Here is a 20,860-nt window from a genome sequence, read left to right as displayed (position 1 = left end):
GCAGACTTCAGAGCAGCTGACTGCTTGCTGCAGTGTGTCAATTCCTGTTCTGACTGCTTCTCAGTCATAGCCCTCCAGCCCACACCCCCTTTAGACAGGCTGTGGAGGTGACGTTGACATCCACATTAGATCAGCTGGCACCTCCACCACAGAGGTGACTGCATTTATGCAAAGAGTGGTGCTGTGTATATATAATACTGTATGAACCTTGGGCTTGATTTTCAAAGGTGCTGAGCACCCACAGCTGCAACTGAAGTCAATGGGAGAAGCAGGTACTGAGCAGGCCCATGGCCTACAGTGCATACATAGTAGCCCTTTAGGATCCTTACAACTGAAAGGCCCTATTGAAATATACAGTGATATTTATAGTTAAGTAAAAAACCTCGTCTTCTCCCCTTTATCTGGGTTACCCACTCCCAGGTGCTAATTGCAACCCCGGGTCTTCCTCATTTTGAGCCAGTAGAGAGATTTCAAATAAAATGTCTCTCTTCCTTCTTTGCTCCCCTTTCCCACTGCTCTGTTTTCAATCCCATGTTCTCAGACTTATTTATGTCAAACTGAGCCAAACAGGTACACCACAGCACAAGTCTCTGTGTGTGTATTTCTGACACATGCAGATAAGAGCTTATTGCCTAGGGTTTGCATGTTCACTGAATGGCCCAATGCAGCTCTTGGCATTTTTCCTTTGAAGTCTGAACTCAAGAGTCTGAATCTGAAGTTTCCAGATGGAACAAGGTTTACAGAGATGAAAGGCTGACCACTTAGGATGGATAATAATAGGTGTTTACATGCATTCTAATCCCATGACTTCACCTTCCCCTACAGTAGAGGCATTTTGTGTGCTGGTTTCTAAAACCCAGCAACCGTACAGTAGAGGCTAATTGCACAGAAATGCAGATTTCATTCTCTCATGGCTTGGGCTGAAACACAAAAGCACTTGCAAAGATGTCTAAAAATATCCGTAGTTGTATAAAATCAACGGATACATCAAACTAAAAAATACTTTGCCCAGGAATAAGAAAGGAAGAAATTGACATGCCCCTTTGTGCTTCCAAAGCCTTTAGATCAAATATCTTTGCAAACTTTTGATTCATCTGGTATCATAAACAGATCTAAATACACCTCTACCTCGATATAACGCTATCCTCGGGAGCCAAAAAATCTTACTGTGTTATAGGTGACCGCATTATATCGAACTTGGTTTGATCCACAGGAGTGCGCAGCCCTGCCCCCCTGGAGCTCTGCTTTACCACGTTATATCTGAATTCGTGTTATATCGGGTCGCGTTATATCGGGGTAGAGGTGTATGTGTTTGTATTGCCTCCTCTGGCATGAAGTCCTGTACAATACAAAAAGATTTACACTGAGATCAGAAAACCCAGAGGGCTGTTCCACAAAATGGATCCCAACAGAAAAAAAAAAGAATTTAGTAATATGGAGGATTGTATGTTCTGGTCTATCCTCTTTAATGTTCCTGTTTCTAGAAATGGGAAACAATTTCCTAATATTGTTGTCTGACAGGTAAAGAGGGAGGTAGTAGCTAGGACTCCTGGGTTCTATTCTCAGTTTCCCACCTCAGCCACTGCCTTATGGTGTGAGCCTGGAAAACCACTTCACTTCTTTATTCCCCAGTTTCCTCGTCTGTATAATGGGGCTGATAATATTTACCTACTTCACCAGGGAAATCATGGGGGTGAATTAACGTTAAACACTTTGTCCTTCTCTAGACCCTTTCCATGGCAGGAATGCAGAAATGCACTATGTATATGTTCCACTTTTACATCTGTGAAGGTCACTTTGCTTTTGTTCTCTTTGCAGGTCCTTTGATGGTTATCGTAGAATATTGCAAATATGGAAATCTGTCTAATTACCTGAGAGGAAAACGAGGGGACTTTGTTGCATATAAGGTAAAATAAACAACTGGCTTTTTATGCAGTTGCAAGATGGGCAATTCATGATCACTGAGGCTAGCTGCTTACAATTAGGATTTGTTCTCTACTTGCCATAGAGGGGCCTCAGTTATATCTGAATGCTGGCGCTTCATCAGCCCACCAAATTCCAACTTGTAAGAGGAGAAGGAAGAATGAACTCCTTCCTCTGTAGGATCTCAGTCCCTTCCTCATCCTCACCTCAAGCCCATACTGCATAATCAATTGCAAATGCTCATGGAAACAGCACATTCATCATTATGTGACTTGGAGGAGAAAAGAACTGCTCTGATTCCACTTCCTCACCACCAGCCACTAGCTACTTGAAAGAGCAGTGGATGGTCTCTGTACATTAGGTATGAAAACACTGGTTCCCCAATCCCATCTCCCTCCTCAGCAGCTCACTGGTCTTGTTGTCCCACAGACGGCTGCACAGATTAGCCACCAGAACTGTTACGGGAGAGGTGAGGTCAGTTCCCTCTTTCCACGAGAAGACTAAATACAACACTCAGATAGCAGCTTTGGGAGCCTGGTTGTTTCAAATCTCAGTCTGTCTAAAAACAGGGACCACTGATTCAAATCCTAGCAGGATCAGTGCAGCCTTTGATCCTTCCCAGGTACGACGCAGGTTATTGTGTGTGGGTTTTCCAGATGTCTCTAATATTTGTGGTCACATCTGCTCTTCATGGACACTAAAGCACATATGGTAACTGTAGCTAATCAGTTCATTTTATTATCCATTTATTGTTGTGCTGTGTGATGTTATGATTAACTCATATGCTATATTACATATAGTTCATGTATGCTAAATAGGTTTAGGTTGTAGGATCATAGAAGAATAAGATTATTAAGTATTTAGGAGTGATAAGTATTTATTGTGTGTCTAAGTAAAGCCGGGCTGAAACGCAAGGCCTCCAGGTAGGGCCTGTAAGATTTCAGCTTAGCCATACTAGGCCATAGACTTAAGAATGCTTGACATATGTAAGTGACCAGAGAATGACTCTATGCCAGTAAGATCACAAGACTACTGGAAAGATGTACCAACAGGTAATGTGGCAGAAAATCAACCACAAGATCATGCAACATCTTTTACAACGTGTGTCCTGACTGCAGGGTACATGTTGTGTGTAGATGCTAATGAGAATAAGAGGAATTACAGCCAATCTATGAAAAATAGGGCATCCCAATATTCATGGGGTGTGGAAATATATATAAGGAAAAAGAGGGTTGACACCTTCATGCACATGCATAGAGTGTTCGGTATAGTCAAAATTACAATATAAAAGAGGATTCCATGGTTAGATAAAAATGGGAAGTCCCAAGAGACAACCCCACAGGAACCCCAGCAGGAACTGTCCCTTTGAGAGGTCCATCGGACTCTAGAATATCTCTGGGGATGACTATGGTTATAATTATTGCATAGGTTTTTGTAGGATTTCTATATGCAGGGGTAATCATCACCTTGCTTGTGACTTTAATAAAACTTATAGTACAGATAAAACTTTGTGCGTGTGATTGTATATGTGGTCATTATCCTTGGACTTTGTGTGTTCCTAGAGCCTCCTAATTTGAGAAAAGCACCAGAGGCAATTTCACTCTGTTGAGCTTGAAACTGCAGCAACCGGAGCCAAACCCATGGCGGTGTAATACCACATTACTACATTCACTTTAAATAAAATAAATGGCTACAGACCTCATGTAAGAGAAGGGAAATTTCCCTGATGCCAGTATTCCTCCTCTGCCCATTATTGTTTGTGTGCTATAGTGATTGGTTGTGGTTCCCTACCCCATGCAGCTCTCTGTGTATTACTTGAAAAGTGCTTTTGCAAAACACTTATGGGGACGTCGCCATAAAATCCTTTCCCAGCCTCTGCCATGTCATTCCTTTAAATACCCTGAACTGCCTGGGCATCGCACTTCACCAAGGTAAATCATTTCTATGGAATTTTTAGTCCCAGGAGAACTCTGACCAAGCAGAGAAAAGTCTGGATGAGTCCAACAGTGATTTAACAGAGCTGATCAAGAGGCGCCTTGAGAGTGTGGCCAGCACAGGAAGCTCGGCCAGTTCAGGATTCATTGAAGATAAGAGTTACAGTGACTCGGAAGAGGAAGAAGAAGGTAAAAGAAACTTATCTACTCCTGAGTCCTTTGTCTTAAATGTTTCCCTTGTTTCTGACTAAACTCTGCCCTAAGGGTCACTTGCTTTACAAAGTCTCTTTGCTTGTTGACAAGTCCTGTAGGTCATGGCAGACTCCAGCCAGGTCTACACTACAAATGTTTACTATCATAGCTATGTCAGGTGGGGATAAGATGAGGGGTGATTTGTGACCTACATAGCTGGGCCAGCAATAGCCCCTAATGTAGGCACAGTTATACCACCAAAACTGCACTTTTGCTGGAATAACAACTTGTTTTGCTTGTGGGGGCTGGGGCCAGTAGAAGCTGCATCCACAAGAGGCACACTTTCACAGCTATACCGGCAAAGCACTGCTAGGGTAGACCTTATGAGTTCTCCCTCATGCTCACTACAGAAGGTCTGCAATAACACACATACACACACACCATCTGCTTCTTCTATGGTGGAGGGACAGTAGCAAAATGTTAGCAGAATGTTTGTGTTGCCAATCTGCCCTTCCAGAAAACGTTCTTCACTTAATGGAGTTAAAAGGAATGTCCCGTCTTTTCTCCCCAAATGTCCCTCTTTATGTGCTCTCCAGGATTGGCAGGCATGATTAATGCTAGAGGTCTTTCAGCTGTCTAGCCTTCTCCCTCTAGGTTCTCATGTTTCTGTGGCTCTTCTAGATGGTGAGGATCTGCAAAAGCGACCCCTGACCTTGGAGGATCTGATTTGCTATAGTTTCCAGGTGGCAAAAGGCATGGAGTTCCTGGCCTCCAGAAAAGTGAGTTCTATTTCTGCACCACGCCTCCTTCTTATGTTTTTGTATTTCATTCAGTAAACCTCGAGAGATGAGCTTCTTTCATAGAGCCCTAGCCATTAGAGATAAAGACTAAGTATATGATTGGGCCTGATTCTCCTGTGACTTGCGCTTATTTTACACTATTGTAACTCCACTGAATCTTCTGGTCAAGTAAGGAGTGTCATTGATAGACCTCCAAAGGGAGTCTCCACCTGTTGTTGGCTGGAAGCACAGCAGCTATGACATGGGACCATAGCTGGAAGGCATAGAGAAAAATCGGGCAATGTCATCTGAATTCCATGACAGATATAGAAGAAATCTCTCCTGCCTCCAGGAAGGAAATATCCTTCCACAATGGAGAAAAAGCCCTCTGATAACTTCGGAGGAATGTAGCTCTAATAGTTTTGCTTGCAGGTAATTGTTGGTAACTGTAGCCAAATGAATGCCTCAATGTCATTTCAATCCATAGTCTATAGGTTTTTGAAGAAGTTTGAGTCTAAGCCATGTGCAAAAATATGTTCATAATTGTGGATCTGTCAGATGATTACCATGACAGTACCCAGAAATCAGATTGTGTGCACAGTTTTGCATATGTACAATCACTCACTTATGGTAATTGCATATGCAAATGTTGGTGTATTGGCCCATGGGCCTTCTCCTTTCAAAATTTGGCCCGTAGGGTTTAATATTTAACTGGGGGGTTAAATCCATTCTGATCTTAGCTGTTCAAGTAGGGTTTATTTAACATGTAAAGAGTCTGAGAAATGACCAGCCACCATGTTTCTCAATCCACCCCTTGTGCTGAGTTATTTTCTTTCTACCATATGACAGTATATTTTTAGCAAGCTCCCACACACATTTTCCCACTCCACCCAGCTCCAACATGAGCTCGTTTTTCTTTCACTTTTCAAAGAGTCCCCAGGCTTTTTACTCCATTAGCAGCCTGATGTTCAGGCAAAACCTCTGATTTCACTTGTCCGCATTTCCTCGCAGTGTATTCATCGGGATTTGGCAGCAAGGAACATCCTTCTGTCGGAAAACAACGTGGTTAAGATCTGTGACTTTGGACTGGCTAGGGATATTTACAAGGATCCTGACTATGTACGGAAAGGAGATGTAAGTGAAAAGGACCTGACCTGCCAATCTTGAATATTACTCCCCCTAGGGACTGGGCAGATTAACAACCACAATAACTGGCCATGTGCCACATCTTTTTCATTCTTAGGCAAGGCTTCCACTTAAATGGATGGCTCCAGAGGCTATTTTTGATAAAATTTATACTACGCAGAGTGACGTGTGGTCTTTTGGCGTGTTACTATGGGAAATATTTTCTCTGGGTAAGATCATTTTACACTTTTTTTTAATATGATATTATTGTGCAAAGAACTTTAACAAAAGAGCAAAGGATACAGGGTCACATTCTGATCTCAGTTGGTCTGGTGTAAATTAACAGTAATTCAATATAAAATAGCAGTTACTCTAGACTGACAACATTTGGCTCCTAATGCATGATAAAAAAAAAATCACTGATTTTAAATTTGTAACAATCGATACCAGGAGAGTGTATGACGAACACAAAGCAGGGCTGCTCTGGATTGAAACATTTTTTTTTTAAGTGGTGAAAGTTTCCCTGTCAAACCATATTTTCCCATGAGAAGTCTGGCTTCGGATCAGAAACCACACAGCCTATAGGTTGCAGAGAATTACGCTATTGTTGACATAATGGTCTCACATTGCTAGTGGTAGACAGTGAACCACAAGGGAATTTTTGTGTATGAGCTAACAGCTACAATGGCTGCTCTTGCCCCAGACTTGATTCTGCTTCCCCTCAAAATGCTGATAAGTAAAATCACACTTTGGCTGCAGCCATCATAATCTTGACATGAGAACCCGTGCCAGCCTCCATTAGTCATTTTGGAAGCAAACAGATAGAATGCGTATTTGTATGTGTACACCGCTTGCGAAGGCACAGAATGTTTGGAATGAGGACATCGGGGCTCTATGAGCTTCATCCAGCCATTAGACAAGACTTCTTAGAAAGCTCAGTCTGGGATCTGGTCATTACCCAACAGGTAAGGCTCCTGAAACCGAACCATACAATGTCGCTTACAGCCAGTGGGATCCCTCTGTTCCCAAATCCTCCTCGTACAGCATGGCATCTTCTCTTTCCTCAGGGTTGTCCAGTGGCTTTCTAATAAGCATTTCCAAACAAATGAAAACAGTAACCCCATATAGTTAAGCTCCCAAGTTCTAAACAGTCCTGGGTGACCCTCCAATGCCTGCAAGTTATAGATTGGCTGGGATTAACGTTGAGCCCATGATGCCAAGTTCAGAACTGGATGCAGAATTCTCCAAAGTTTGGGACTATTCAGATCCAGGGTTTTGGTTTAGCTCATTATGGAGATTAAGCACAGGCTGCAGTGCTCAGAACCTGATTTGAACTTCCTTGAAGCTCAGGAGTGTTTTGGAACTCCGGCTTTGGGTTGGGTTCATCTGTAGTTTATATTAACATGCAAAAGAGACACTTCACTGTTTAAAGTCTGGGACCAGGAGTTATTGCTTTCTCCAGAGTCTGGGTATGTCTCTGCCCTTGTATCGACTTAGAATTGTGGTGCTGTAGTGTAACACATCCATGGCTGCCTAGGGGCTTCAAAAGGGTCATTCTGCTACATACCCTTGGGAATGTCACAGTAAGAAGAAGGCTAGAACTCAGATCCTTGAACTCTGCATGACCCAACTGTAGCAGCCAGCCAGCAGACCGAGGGAAGTATATTAGCATGTAGAGACACAATTAATGGGGACAGTCACGCTATGGAGGTATCTGCAAAGACCCAAGTGAACTGGCTGTTGGTGAATGGCAACAAATGCTTCAGGATGCCCCAGTGATGCTGAGCTGGAAACACATCCAGCCACTCCCAAGAGTGGTGTTGAAACAGGCATGAAATTCTCTTCACTAGCCTTTTAATACAGAAGGTGCCAAATAAAAGTCAAGAGTAATAATAACAAAATCCAGTGAGTAGATTTTTATTCTTGTTTTTATTCACAGTGCTTTCAAAAATAAATGTAAGGTACTTTCAGACTGCTTGGTTTAAGTAGCCCCTTTTCTCAATGAAGTTGCTTAATTGGGGCCACTTAAAACAAACAGTCTGAAAGTAACGTAAATTTAGACAGTAAATTTCTGAAGCCAGAGGAATCCACTAAATTACAGCACAATTTGACCATCCTTAGGACTTCCTATCCTTCTGTTATGATGTAGATCACAAACCACTTTCCTCTTTCCATGGCACTTATTCAAAAGCCAGTCGTTATCCCTCAGAGGAGTTTTCATAAGGACCATCCAGGCATGTCCATGGTTTGGCACTAGACACATCTGCAGCTCACATGATAAATATTTAATTAAGGGTTTCTGTCACTGATTGAACCCTCTTATATAAAAGTTTTACAGATCATTGAGAGCCAGAGTACAGAAAGTTATTTGTCTTTGCTACAGGGAATGTTTTGGCTCCCATCCACAATCACTGCTTTTACGGGGTCCCACAGATTCAGTGCCTTTTAAAAAGAAAGATATTGACCTGAAAAAAATGCAGTTTGGTTTGGACATAGGTCCTATCAGGGCCAAAAGTTGAATCTGGAAATAAAGCACTACAAACTTCCTCTCAGCTAGGCAGAGTGCATTAGTTCTGTTGATGCACAGGTAAACCTACATAGGAGGAATTGCTTATCTTGATTTTGTAGCTGGTTTTGCTACTAATTATTTAAATGGGGTCAGCACAGTTGGTGGCAGATAATGCATTTTGAAATCAATTACTTGGCACATTACAGAATGTCAGTCTCTCCTGGAATTTAAATTTGCGGGGTTTCAAAAAGCAATCAAAGGTAATTATGTAAACAACCAGCATTGGTAATGCAACATCAGCATCTTATTAGCCCACTAAAATAAAAGTGAGATCAAAAAGAGGGTTATTTAATAGCCAGTGCAAGCCACATCTTTAAATGTTTTGAAGAAGAATTCCCCCAAGGGAAATGTCATGTCATCTGAATCCACATTTTTCCCAGCCTTTCCTAGCAGCCAAAATCCAAATCATTACGCCAATACCAGAGACCAGATGCACCATAATGATGTGCAAGAGTGTTTTGCTCCATGCATTTCAGCTCTGAGCTTGCCCCACTTGATAGGAGGTCAACCTGGGCCAAAAGGTTGCATATCAAGAATCACTCTTCCCTGCCTTCCTGCCACTCTTTCTCACCAGTGTCCTACAGTGGGTGCCCAAGAATGGCAAGCTTTCACATACTGAGGGTTCACTTTGCACATTATAACCAGCTGGAGTAGCTGAGATTTCCAGACCAAGTGAAACTCCCCACCTCTCACAAGCCCCAATCAATGTATGTAAATCAAAACAGGGAAATGCCCCCAAATATTCCAAAACTGTTTAGGCTAACAGAGTCCACAGCGCTTACTTACCAGGCTATGGCTTTCATCTTGCCCTTCGTGATCTAGCACTTCACCAAGGCCTAGTTCTTTATGATAAACTCTGCTGCAGAGACAATTAGCATGAGGTAGCCAGTGCAGTTTAGCAAAGCAGAGCTGACTCTTGGTCTGTTTGGATTGCTCTTTTGCATGCTGGAATGTACTAAACTTGCAGCGTAAAACAGCTGGGATGACTCATCACTATCTCAGCCATACTCGGCTCCTCCACATGGAAATCTGCTGGCTGGACAGGTCTCTGCTTACGATAGTGTCGAATCACAGAAATCTGAGTTGGAAAAGGACTTCTAGGTCATGCAGTCCCTGTTTTCACAAATGCAGGGTTGTTGCCTGCAGCACACTCTCCTGTGTATTGTCCACGCTAGTGCTAAATGTCCCAAGCAATGAGATTCTACACACTTCTCTTGGGAAACTACTCCACAGTCTAAGAGATACTGAAGACTGGCATTAGTAGTCCTCAGGGTTGCCGTGTATGAAGTATAAGATGGACTGTGTGAAGATGGACAGTTCAGCTAGCATGACAGCTCTGAGGGTCAAAGTTCAGAAAATTTGCATGCCAATGCATGTCTCAGTTTAGGTATATTCATTCTTACCTATTTCAGGTAAGCGAGTTAATTCATACACTAAATACTTCAAAAGCATTCTGAGATCCTTGGATGAAAGGTGCTGCTGTAATGCACACACCTCCTGGGTGTGGTTTTCTATCCTATCTAGTGGCACCGAGACCACTTAGAGTGCAATTAATGAGTCTACTCTACAGCCTTAGCTAACAGCCGGTTGGCTTTTAGCTCATGCAGTAGAGGCTCATACACTAAGCTCCAGAGGTCCCAGGTTCGATGACGACTGGGGTCTGTCAGCATTACACTGATATACAAGCAAAACATTATCTTATCATTCTGATTATGACTCTTATTATTCCTGGTGTCAGACAAAACTGGGAAGGGAACTATAGATACACAACAGAAATGAGTCTCACAATATGATTCCAACTCAACTAAAACCAGGGAAACACAAGAACAGATTGTTTTGTGATATTGCTGATGGGATTTCTGTCCCAGTTCACAGACCAAAGGATTTCAGATAACTGTGGCCAAGTGACTCGAAGGCCTGGTCTACACTAACCCCCAAATTCGAACTAAGGTATGCAACTTCAGCTACGTGAATAACGTAGCTGAAGTCGACATACCTTAGTTCGAACTTACCGCGGTTCAGACGCGGTCCACACGCGGCAGGCAGGCTCCCCGTCGACTCCGCGGTACTCCTCTCGCCGAGCTGGAGTACCGCAGTCGACAGCGAGCGCTTCCGGGATCGATTTATCGCGTCCAGACCAGACGCGATAAATCGAACCCGGAAGTTCGATTGCCAGCTGTCGAACTACCGCGGTAGTGTAGACCTCGCCTAAGGTGCCATAGACTGCCTTCCGAGCCTACTCAGTGAGCTCCTTGCTACTTCCACAATCCCAGCCCAGCAGTGCATGATATCAGGGATCAAGTGGCAAGGCCCATGCAGTTAAATTATTTGGGGAATAGTCACTCTCTCAATTTCTAATATTTCTGCATGGCTTGTTCCCGCCCACAAGCGTGCAGTATATGATGGCATTCCCAAGCTTGAAGAAAACAGGAGATCAGGCAGGAATGTTATAGAAAGTAAATCGCATACAGATTCCTCACGAGCTGGACCCAGATTCAGATTCCATTAAATCCCTGCTGAACAGAATAAATGTTCTTCCAAACTCTTCAGCCAGCCTCAGGGATGCCAGACTATGAAAAGAAATGGCTGTGTTACAGATTACAGCCTCTGCTGGGGAGGAGGGAATCCAGAGGTGCTAGGAGGAGAAGGGGAATTTCATATTCTTTTTGAGGGAAGGGGTGGGAATGTTTTTTTAAAAATAAACTCAGCCTCTTTCTCACACCCCTTTTCCTTTCCCCCAAATGGATGAAAACCTTACAGAACCCTATAGGGCCTTGGCTGTAGAATCTGTGATGTCCAAAAAGGCTCATAGGCCCAGATTCTCAAAGATATTTAGGTGCCTAACTCCCACTGATTTCTGGACCTTTGCTTCTACTCCACTATCATAGTTCCCTTGACTTTGTTCCAACACTGAATTTCACCCAGCTGGCCTGGATCCTTAATAATGAACTAGGGACTTTTTTAGAGCTCTAGGCCCAATTTAAACTCTGGTGTAAGCAGGCGTAACTCAGATTGACTCCAATGGGAGGGACACCCACTAATTTATAGCCCTCTTCAGCCCAGAAAGGTCCCTGAGTCCCTTTGCAATCTCTGTATGTGGTCTTTGGCTGTAATTTCAAACATAAATGGTTGAACAACAACAACAACAGGCTGTAGCTGGCTGAAGATTCCCACTCTCCAATTCAGTAAGGGAATAGGATGCATCCCACCATATATAGAGAGAGTCTCCATCCCTATGTCTGTGCATGTCATAGAACAGCACTGAAGATGATTTGTATTATGTAAAACAGGACAAAATGAGGATTACTCTTTCTGTCGGATGGCTGCTGGGAGACCCATGTGAAATAAGATGGTGGCGTCAATCCAGTTCCTAGTGCGTTTACGTCCAAAAATGCAGTCACAATTGGCACTAAGTGCCTCCTTCCCCTGGCTGGAGGTTAAGGATTGGATGGGCCTGGAGACAGAATTCCCCTAGAAGTGGTTCCTCCGGGTTATGTTTGAGGCACATTAAACGGAATGGCAAGGAGGTGGAAAGGGGAGTTTGCCCTGTTGCGGGCTGTGATTTCCCTGTTCTGTGGATAAACAAAGGCCTTCAGTCTCCAGGCTGTCAGACCAGCAAATTGAACTAGTATTACATTCACACTGAAACAGAAAACAGGGATGAAAATTGAGGCCCTATTGGAAGAAAGTGAACATTTCCCAAAGCAGGAACGTGTCTCTGCTGTGCTTGCTGTTCTGACATAGAATTAACTTCTACAAGGAAAACATGAGCTATTACAGGGCAGCTCGGCTCACTTACATACTCGCCTTGCCCTGACAGTTGCATTAAGGAGCATGATTTATTTGTGTGCATTGGTTTCCTTGTCACATTAGTACAGATGTCATTATTGGAGGCACAGTCTCACAAGTTTCTAATGAGAACAAGGGGAATGTGGTGAGTTGACACAGACATGCTTCCATGCATTTTACCTACAGTGTGTTTGGTTCATCTGCTAACCAATCGGAACTTAATGTAACAAGGGTTTGGGCGTTGCCCAGGAACTTTGCTTGGGCTTTTAGTCCTGAGCTAGCGTCATGAGATCATCAGGTGGGGAGTCAGAGCCTTGCACCTCTACCAATTCCTCCCGTTCACCAGTAGTGCTGTTGATAGACACACCCACCCACCCCCCGGCTCTAGAAAGGTTAATCCACTTAGGTCCGATGGGGGGGATCTCAAGAGGAGGAAACTGAAGTACTTGAGGTTCTAAGGGGAAGAGTAAACCACTTGCTTTCCACCCGTTCCCAGGGGGACCCTAACCTTCAATTTTTCCCCTTCTGTATTTATAATGGGCCAAACTCTGAGGGTTCTTGGTCATTACTCAGTGGAAGTTTTGTCTAAGGACTTCAGGATTCGGCCCAACATATGCAACACTAACCTGGCTTGAACAAGAGGAAGAAGAGTTCAATTGCATGTCTGGGGGGGGATTTAGCTGACCTTTGGCTCCCGTTGCCTTTGTGTCACATATGGCTAAAAGCCTACAGCAGCCCCCAGCCTTATTCACGTGAGAAGCTAGTTCCATTGATGTCACAGGGACTGAATGAGTTAGTGAGGATTGCAGGACTCATTATTACTTTATGTAAATTCAGGTAGTGGAAAATTTGGCCTGGGGCCTTACTTTGAAACCAGAATGTGTCTAGGTGAACTAGAAAGAACCTTCCTACTTAACCCAGGAGATTATTTAAGGCATGAAACTGACATGCATTTTGCTTTTGTTCTGCTGTGTTTCATTTCCGGGTGATTCTGACCCTGGTTTTAGTATGAATGTATTGCTCAACTTGACCAGAAACCTCTAGCTAGAAGGAGTTCCTGTTCTAATGAAATTTCTAGAACAAAGTCCTTTTGGGTGCTACTGTGAACTGAGCTGAACCTCCACGCCCGTTTGGGTTTCATCACTCATCACTGAAAATATATGTGTATCGTGGTCCTTTAGGGGCAACAGAATGTGCCAGGCAATGTGCTGCTTTAGTTTATCATGAAGGGCTGATATTTACAAGGTGGATGCAATTGGCTTTGGACCTAGAATTCATGTATTCTTTGTGAAGAGCCTAAAGATGACTTTCAGTGGGACTTAGACACATAAGCTTTTTAAGCAATTTAAATCTTTGTAAATCTGGCCCACAATGTTATTTCTACAGTCAAAGGGCCTTATCCCGAGAGATGCTGAGCACCTGCAACTCCCATTGCATCAGTACCTTTTAGGATCAGGCCCCAAATTTCCAGCTAGGCTGGAATGCTCAGCAATCACCATTGCTGTTTTGCATTCAGATGGACAGTGACCAAGCCAGGTGAGGTCACCCTCTCTGTCTGTACCTGCAGGTGCCTCACCATACCCGGGAGTGCAAATTGATGAGGACTTCTGCCGCCGCCTCAAAGAAGGAACACGGATGAGATCACCAGAATATTCCACTCCAGAAATGTAAGAGTTCTACTCCCAGCCGTGGACAACAGATTTTAACCATCATAACAGGGACTTTGATTTGTGTGTTGAGGTGAGGGGAGGGTTTGTCAGATTGTCTTTCTTGTAACCCATTTATTAAATTTTGGGGTTGTGTCTACCCCAGGCTCCCTGATACCATAGACCAATAACAACAAACCACCAAGTCAACTGCAGGGCCAATCCGTCGATAGGCAAAGGGGTTAACAGAACATTTCAGGCTAGTTGTGGTGTATGAAATCTCAGTTCAAGGAACTATCATGTTTGTTTGATTTCCAGTTTTGTGGGAGTGTCTATGTAGCCGTAATTGCTTTCAGCCACATCAGCAGGGCCTGCGACTCAAAGTTAAACTAGCTCAGCGTAAACAACGTAGAGAATTGATTGAAACACAAGCATGGAGTGAAAAGACATGACTGGGGGTGTAATGCAGTGCTTCTGAACACAGAGATTTGATTTGTCACCTCCATTGGGGGTATCAGGTGGGAAGTCATTTAGATGAGGATGGAGACAAGCAGCAGCACAAAGAAATGGTTTGGAAACGCAGACTGACGTTCTCTTAAAGTCCATGTGTTTTTCCATAGCTACCAGACTATGCTGGATTGTTGGCATGGAGTTGCCACAGAGCGGCCCACCTTCACAGAGCTGGTTGAGCGCTTAGGAGACCTCCTCCAGGCAAACGTGGAACAGGTACAGCTGTGCGGCTGCTTTGTCGCATGTGTGCAGAGATGATATCCCAGGGTTAATCAACAATATAAGACATGACTTCACATCACCACAAAGAACACAGTGGAAATGGCTATTGGTGTGAGGGTAGGAGTGGAAAATGCTACATATTCAAAGGGGATTTTGGTTAGAAAATGAGATGTTTATCCATCCACAACGAGCAGAAACTTACAGTACATTAATTTAAAAAAGGCTCAGTTGCCCCCTAGAGGAACAATAGCTCGTTATCTCACAAAACATTTTAATTAGTTTTCAACACTGAAAACTGCCAGTAGCATAGTTCTCTTCCTACAATTGGTCTGAACTCTCTCTCTCTCTCTCTCTCTCCCTCCCCTTTTTCTCTGTATTTAAGCTCATTGTTACTTTTAGGAACTTCAAAATGAAGCCATTTAAGGCTCAAAGAGTCAATTACATAATTGTCAATTTCATACTAGTTAGATCAACTTTTTTCTCTCCGTTTTAAAAAACCCCAACACCTCAGTTATGTAACTGTCAATTCCATTATAAGAAGAAATCAAGCTCTTTCCCCGGCCCCTTCCCTTTTGGAAACTAATACATCAGTGAAGCTAAATTGAAAGACACTTGTTTTGCAATGTGCAAAAGCCAGGAAGAGTTTGTGAGCCTTATGCTGCAAGCAAAGGAAATTAAAGAGAACTCAGGAATCGTGATAAGGGGCCAGGCAGTTAATTACGCCTCAGAATTAAAATCAAGGGAAGAGAATTTTGATAAATGGGTTTAAGACGACAAGGAGCCACTTCTACAGATAATTGTAATAATTAGCACTTGCTGCTGAGAATTCATAGCTTACTTAGGTAGGTGCTGAATTATATTAAGGATGCAGTGGCAACTGTTGTAATGAAAGCACAGGAAATAAAGTGGTTTAAGGCTGCAATAATAAGGAATGGCTGTCATTAGCTGCAACTGCTCAATTTGAACAGAAGCTCATGGGCTATAAATAGGCATTACTCATTTCAAATTCCCAGCTCTGCTATAGCCTCACATGCTGTCTGGCTCTGTGTCTCTCCTTTCCCACACATAAACATGGGGCTTTAACATGGATTTGGGTATTTTGAGTCCCATTACACTGAGCCCATGGAAATCACCAAAGATGCCAAAACACTGAAAATGTCATTGAGTGCCTAACTGAGAGAACCCATAAGAACGGCCAGACTGGGTCAGACCAAAGGTCCATCTAGCCCAGTATCCTGTCTTCCAACAGTGGCCAATGCCAGGTGCCCTAGAGGGAATGAACAGAACAGCTAATCATCAAGTGATCCATCCCCGGTTGCCCATTCCCAGCTTCTGGCAAACGGAGGCTAGGGACACCATTCCTGCCCATCCTGGCTAATAGCCATTGATGGACCTCTCCTCTATGAACTTATCTAGTTCTTTTTTGAGTGCCCAACTTAACTGAGGCTGATTGGGGCATGATAATAAATAATACTAGTAGAAAATAATTGGCTGCAGGTTTGTCCTTGATGCAATAGGAGAGCCCTGTAAAGCCAGCTGCTTTCAAATGGATATGAACATCTTGGTGTCCCCCATGCCAGAGATCACTCAATGATGCTGCATGCTCAAAATGTTTCGTTTCCCTAGCTGACGCATGAGCACCAGAGGCAGAGCTGTTGTTGCCATGAGAGAAGCTTGAAAAAGATGGCCTAGAATGCGGGGGCACCTGGAGGTCTTGCCCTTTGCTGCCATGATTGATGAAGCAACGGAGTGCTAGTGCTCAGATGCCTCCAAGGAAGGATCTACACAAAGAGCAACCAGGACTGGAATTTTCATCCATTCTTCTTAGTGGATCTCCCCAAAATGAAAGATTTGCCTTGTGGAAAGACAACAGGATAGTGAATGTTGAGCAAAGCCCTTAACGCTGGATTTAGTGTATTGCAAAGAACTTCATGCCTGCCTTAAAGAAATAATCAAAAATAAAACAAATAGCTACATGGCTTTCATAGTGCACAGCCCTGCTTGGAAAATGGTTCCAGTAGAGCTTGATAGCCATTAATGTCCAGGACATCAGCAGGAAGAACTGATCCTTACTGGCTTCTCTTTCTTCTGTTAATTATTTAGGATGGTAAAGACTATATTCCACTGAACATCACATTATGCCTTGATGGAGAATCTAACCCAAAGACCTGCCCAGTGGAAGAAAACTTGAGCAATTGCATTAATCGCTGGAGTGCATTGGGAATAGGGTAAGGAAAATGCTTTCTTATTTTGGTTTCAAGTCAAGAATCTAAACAATTAAGACAGTCAAAGCTGGGAAGTAGTTTAAGCCTGCATGTAAGGGCATGAATCACAATAGTTTGGTATATGTGTTGTCTTCTCTGCCTACCAGCATTTATGGAGTGGAACAGGTCTGCTTATGGTTCCTGGGTTCAGTCAGCACTAGGCTAGGGGCAGGGCTTTCCCTGGTTGAGTGCTCTTGGCTATGAAACCCTCTCCCAGGGGTCAGCACCACCATGTTGCATGACAGACACTTGACAAAATTACCGGACTTAGTGATGGACATTGGCGGGGAGTGGGAGGGGGCTCCGGGCTGAGGCAGGGGGTTGGAGTGTGGGAAGGGGTACAGACTCTGGGCTGAGGGTATGGGTTCTGAGGTGGGGCCAGAAATGAGTGGTTCAGGGTGCGGGAGAAGGCTCTGGGTTGGAGCAGGGGGTTGGGATGCAAGGGGATAAGGGCTCTGGCTGGGGGTGCAGGATTTGGGGGTGCAGGAGGGGGCTCCGGGCTGGGGCTGAAGGGTTCAGAGTGTGGGAGGGGGCTCCGGGCTGGGACACAGGGTTGGAGTGTGGGGGCATGTGAGGGCTCCAGCTGTGGGTGCAGGCTCTGGGGATGAGGGTTTTGGGGTGCAGGAGGGTGCTCCAGGCTGGGATCGAGGGGTTCAGAGGGCGGGAGGGGGATTGGGGTTGGGGCAGGCTCCAGGCGGCGCTTACTTCAAGCAGCTCCTGGAAGCAGCGGCATGTCCCCCCTCCGGCTTCTACGCGGAGGTGCGGCCAGGCGGCTCTGTGCGCTGCTCCATCCGCAGGCACCGCCCCCGCAGCTCCCATTGACTGTGGTTCCCGGCCAATGGGCCGGGAGCCGCAGAGTCAGCGCTGGAGGTGAGGGGGGTGACTGAGGCAGCATGCAGAGCCGCCTGGCCGCGTCTCCACCAGCAACAGCAGGGATGGAGAGCCGCTTGCGGGGAGCCGCCTGAGGTGAGTGCCCCCCACGGACCTCAACATTTTTACCATGGACACTTGTGTCCATATACAGACACGTTGCCGACCCCTGCTCCTTCCCCAAAGTGATTTGCCACATTGGCTGCCTTTAGGGCAGGCTATCAATCCCATGTGTTTTAGATGGACCATCCTCTCCTGAAGCTCTCACTCCTGTGATTTCAGTTTCAGTCCCCCACATGCTTGTATCAGTTGGCTTTGAACACTTTTCTGGGGAAGAGTAGTTTGCTTTGAGTGTCACTGAGTTTCCCTCTGTGCCTTACACCTTGGTCCCGTCTAGAGATGGGCCAAGGAAGCTGTGCATTGGGTTGTGCAGAAACAAAGCCAGGGATAGTTGGATCCAGCCTCTCTTTTATCTGAACCACCAAGGTTTGGGGGAGTTATAATAACACTTTGCAAAGCTTCCAGTTCTGGCCCTGCTCTCATTCTGCTTTAATAAATATTAGGCCCGATTGGCTCTCTAATTGGTTTTCAATGTTTTGTATTTAGATGGGTTAAATAAAAATATAATCTAGGAATTGGATAGCGGCTTTAGAAGCCCCTGTCCTGTTGGATGCAGAATGGCTAGGACTGGCTGCATTCTGTGTGTGGAGGAGACAGACAGCTGGCATGCCTTGCTGGGTGCTGTGGAAGTGCACACAGGAGTGGCAACTGCTACAGACTTAAGGTGGTGCAGCTTGCGCTCCCACCAGCATTGACCATGGTCTGCCATCCGTATAGAAAGGGAAGGATCAGGAAAGGGAGGGGACATGTATACATCCCTGACCTGTCCTTTGTGATGGCTGCTAATGATGGTGGTGTATGGCCATATGACTTTCGCCTGGTAGGCCAAGAGAATCCAGAACCCTTATCCTGTAATTTAAAATACTATGGGTTGTCTGAAGTCCTGGTAGTGTAGATTTTGTCAGCAGCTCCAGGGTGGGAGTCTCATTTTATAACTCATATATTGATGCTGCTTGTCAGGGCCCTATTAACTGGTTGCAAGATGTAGAAGAAAATCTGATGAAGAAACCTCACTTTGGGTCAGGGACATTGTTTGAGCTACAGAGCCCGGTCAGCAGCCATTTGGGAAAGAAGGAAAGTTATCATGAATGGTTGCGCACTGATCTCTCACCCTTCTCCTTTCCAGTAATAACAGTAAGAAGAGACCGCTGAGTGTGAAGACATTTGATGAGGTGCCAGTGGAGAAGCAGAAAATGATGAATGAGGTAAGCGAGGTGAACATTTCCCCTTCCAGCAGGTTTGCAGGCCTGCTGTCATCAGGGCCAGAAAGAGTTTCTGGAGCATGTGTGTGCTTCATTCTGGGAGAGGGGACAGAAACCCCAAGGGGGATTTGGCCCTGGATCCAGGAGAGCGAATGGGATCCTGCACTTTCTTTCATGGAGCAGTTCAAATGAAGGCTAAAAGCATGATTATTTCAGCTCTGCTCAGTGCCAGGAACTTCATGTGGCCTCTTCTGGGGTCACAATGATAAAGCATCTAGTTGTCTCTCTTCTCCTTCCGTATAAAATAACTCAGGAGCTACTTTTGTAGTTCAGCTCCTTGTGAACTTCAGTATCATCTCTCCCCATGCTTCCTGCCTTAAAGCCAGAGCCACTGGCACCATGGGGCAGCCCCTGGCTGCTCAAAAACTCCACATCAAGAAGCCCTCAGGAGACCATCTGACTGAGGGAGAGGGTGAACACCCACAGGCTGTGGAGCAAGTAAAGGTCAGGGAGGATGCACACATTTTTGTCTCACCCTATGGCCCATATGCTCTCCCAGGCAAGGAGTGCTCTCACGCTCGCTCGCTTTCCCCAGCCTGCATGGTCCCCTGTGCAGGGAGTTTCTTCTCCAATTGATGAATATATCTCTGCTAGGAAGGGTGAGGTGTCCAACTACAGTTTATCCTAGAAAGCAGATCTCTAGTCCATCCTCTTGCCAGTGCAGAACTGTTGCCTGTTATTTCCTATTCCTTTGCCATATTCAGTTTCTAGACCTCCATCCCTATTCCACAGTCTTAGGGATCCGTAGGGTAAGAATTCCCGCTAGCTGCTGTATGCTCCCTCTTCAGGGATAGAGATCTGTCTCCCTGTATCACACAAGTACTTTCACTGGACAGACAGCTATCACAAATAGGTGACCAACTGCCTGCATCTGCATCCCTCTTCCAAAGATCTCCTCATGAGGGGCATTTCTAAAATCAGTATATATTTGGTGGTAATATTTTTCCTACATACAGGAAAGAGGGTGACATTAAAATAATGGCAGAATTAAAGTGGTATTGCAGTGGGTATCTTATCTTATTCAGATAAGTATAGCCCTTGTGTCATCCGCTTTACTACTGAGTGCACAAGGATTCGTGCCAGTATATTAAATGCCAAAGGAATTAATACTGATTAGGTCAGTATTTCAAATAGTTCAAAGTACACAACCACACCTGTCCTGCAATAGTGCTTGTTATTTGTAGTTTTTTTATTAGTTTTCTTGTAGTCATTTAAAGATACTTTGAAAGCAGCAATTCATATAAATACACCTCTACCCCGATATAACGCGACCCGATATAACACAAATTCGGATATAACGCAGTAAAGCAGTGCTCCTGGGGGGCGGGGCTGCGCGCTCCAGCGGATCAAAGCAAGTTCAATATAACGCGGTTTCACCTATAATGCGGTAAGATTTTTTGGCTCCCAAGGACAGCGTTATATCGAGATAGAGGTGTATGTGGTTGAAAAATAAATTATGGGGTCACTTATTGTTAAAACATAAACCTGGGGTGAAATCCTTGCCACTGATTTCAGTGGGGCTGGAATTTCATCCCATATAGTTAAAAAACAAAAACAAAAACAAGCACGTTTTCTGACTTGTGTTACTACCCCCTGAGAACATCTGATTTTCTGATCACTCTTTATGCCACTTGTTCACTTTTCCACTTCACCCA

General features: G+C 44.6%; 1 protein-coding gene across 1 annotated transcript in view; it reads left to right on the top strand.

The window, feature by feature from the left end:
• The window catches only part of LOC135883545 (vascular endothelial growth factor receptor kdr-like), a 183,944-nt gene that overhangs the window by 148,785 nt on the left and 14,299 nt on the right, over positions 1 to 20,860 (top strand). The window contains exons 20-28 of the mRNA XM_065410731.1: positions 1,819 to 1,907; positions 3,881 to 4,046; positions 4,731 to 4,828; positions 5,840 to 5,962; positions 6,072 to 6,183; positions 13,879 to 13,978; positions 14,578 to 14,683; positions 16,793 to 16,917; positions 19,070 to 19,148. Coding sequence (XP_065266803.1) covers positions 1,819 to 1,907; positions 3,881 to 4,046; positions 4,731 to 4,828; positions 5,840 to 5,962; positions 6,072 to 6,183; positions 13,879 to 13,978; positions 14,578 to 14,683; positions 16,793 to 16,917; positions 19,070 to 19,148 — 998 coding nt within the window. The remainder of the gene's footprint in view (positions 1 to 1,818; positions 1,908 to 3,880; positions 4,047 to 4,730; positions 4,829 to 5,839; positions 5,963 to 6,071; positions 6,184 to 13,878; positions 13,979 to 14,577; positions 14,684 to 16,792; positions 16,918 to 19,069; positions 19,149 to 20,860) is intronic.

This window comes from Emys orbicularis, chromosome 9 (assembly GCF_028017835.1).
Source record: "Emys orbicularis isolate rEmyOrb1 chromosome 9, rEmyOrb1.hap1, whole genome shotgun sequence".
Lineage (NCBI taxonomy): Eukaryota > Metazoa > Chordata > Testudines > Emydidae > Emys > Emys orbicularis.
Note: the sequence above shows the minus strand (reverse complement) of the source record. Positions and strands in the feature narration are given on the sequence as shown.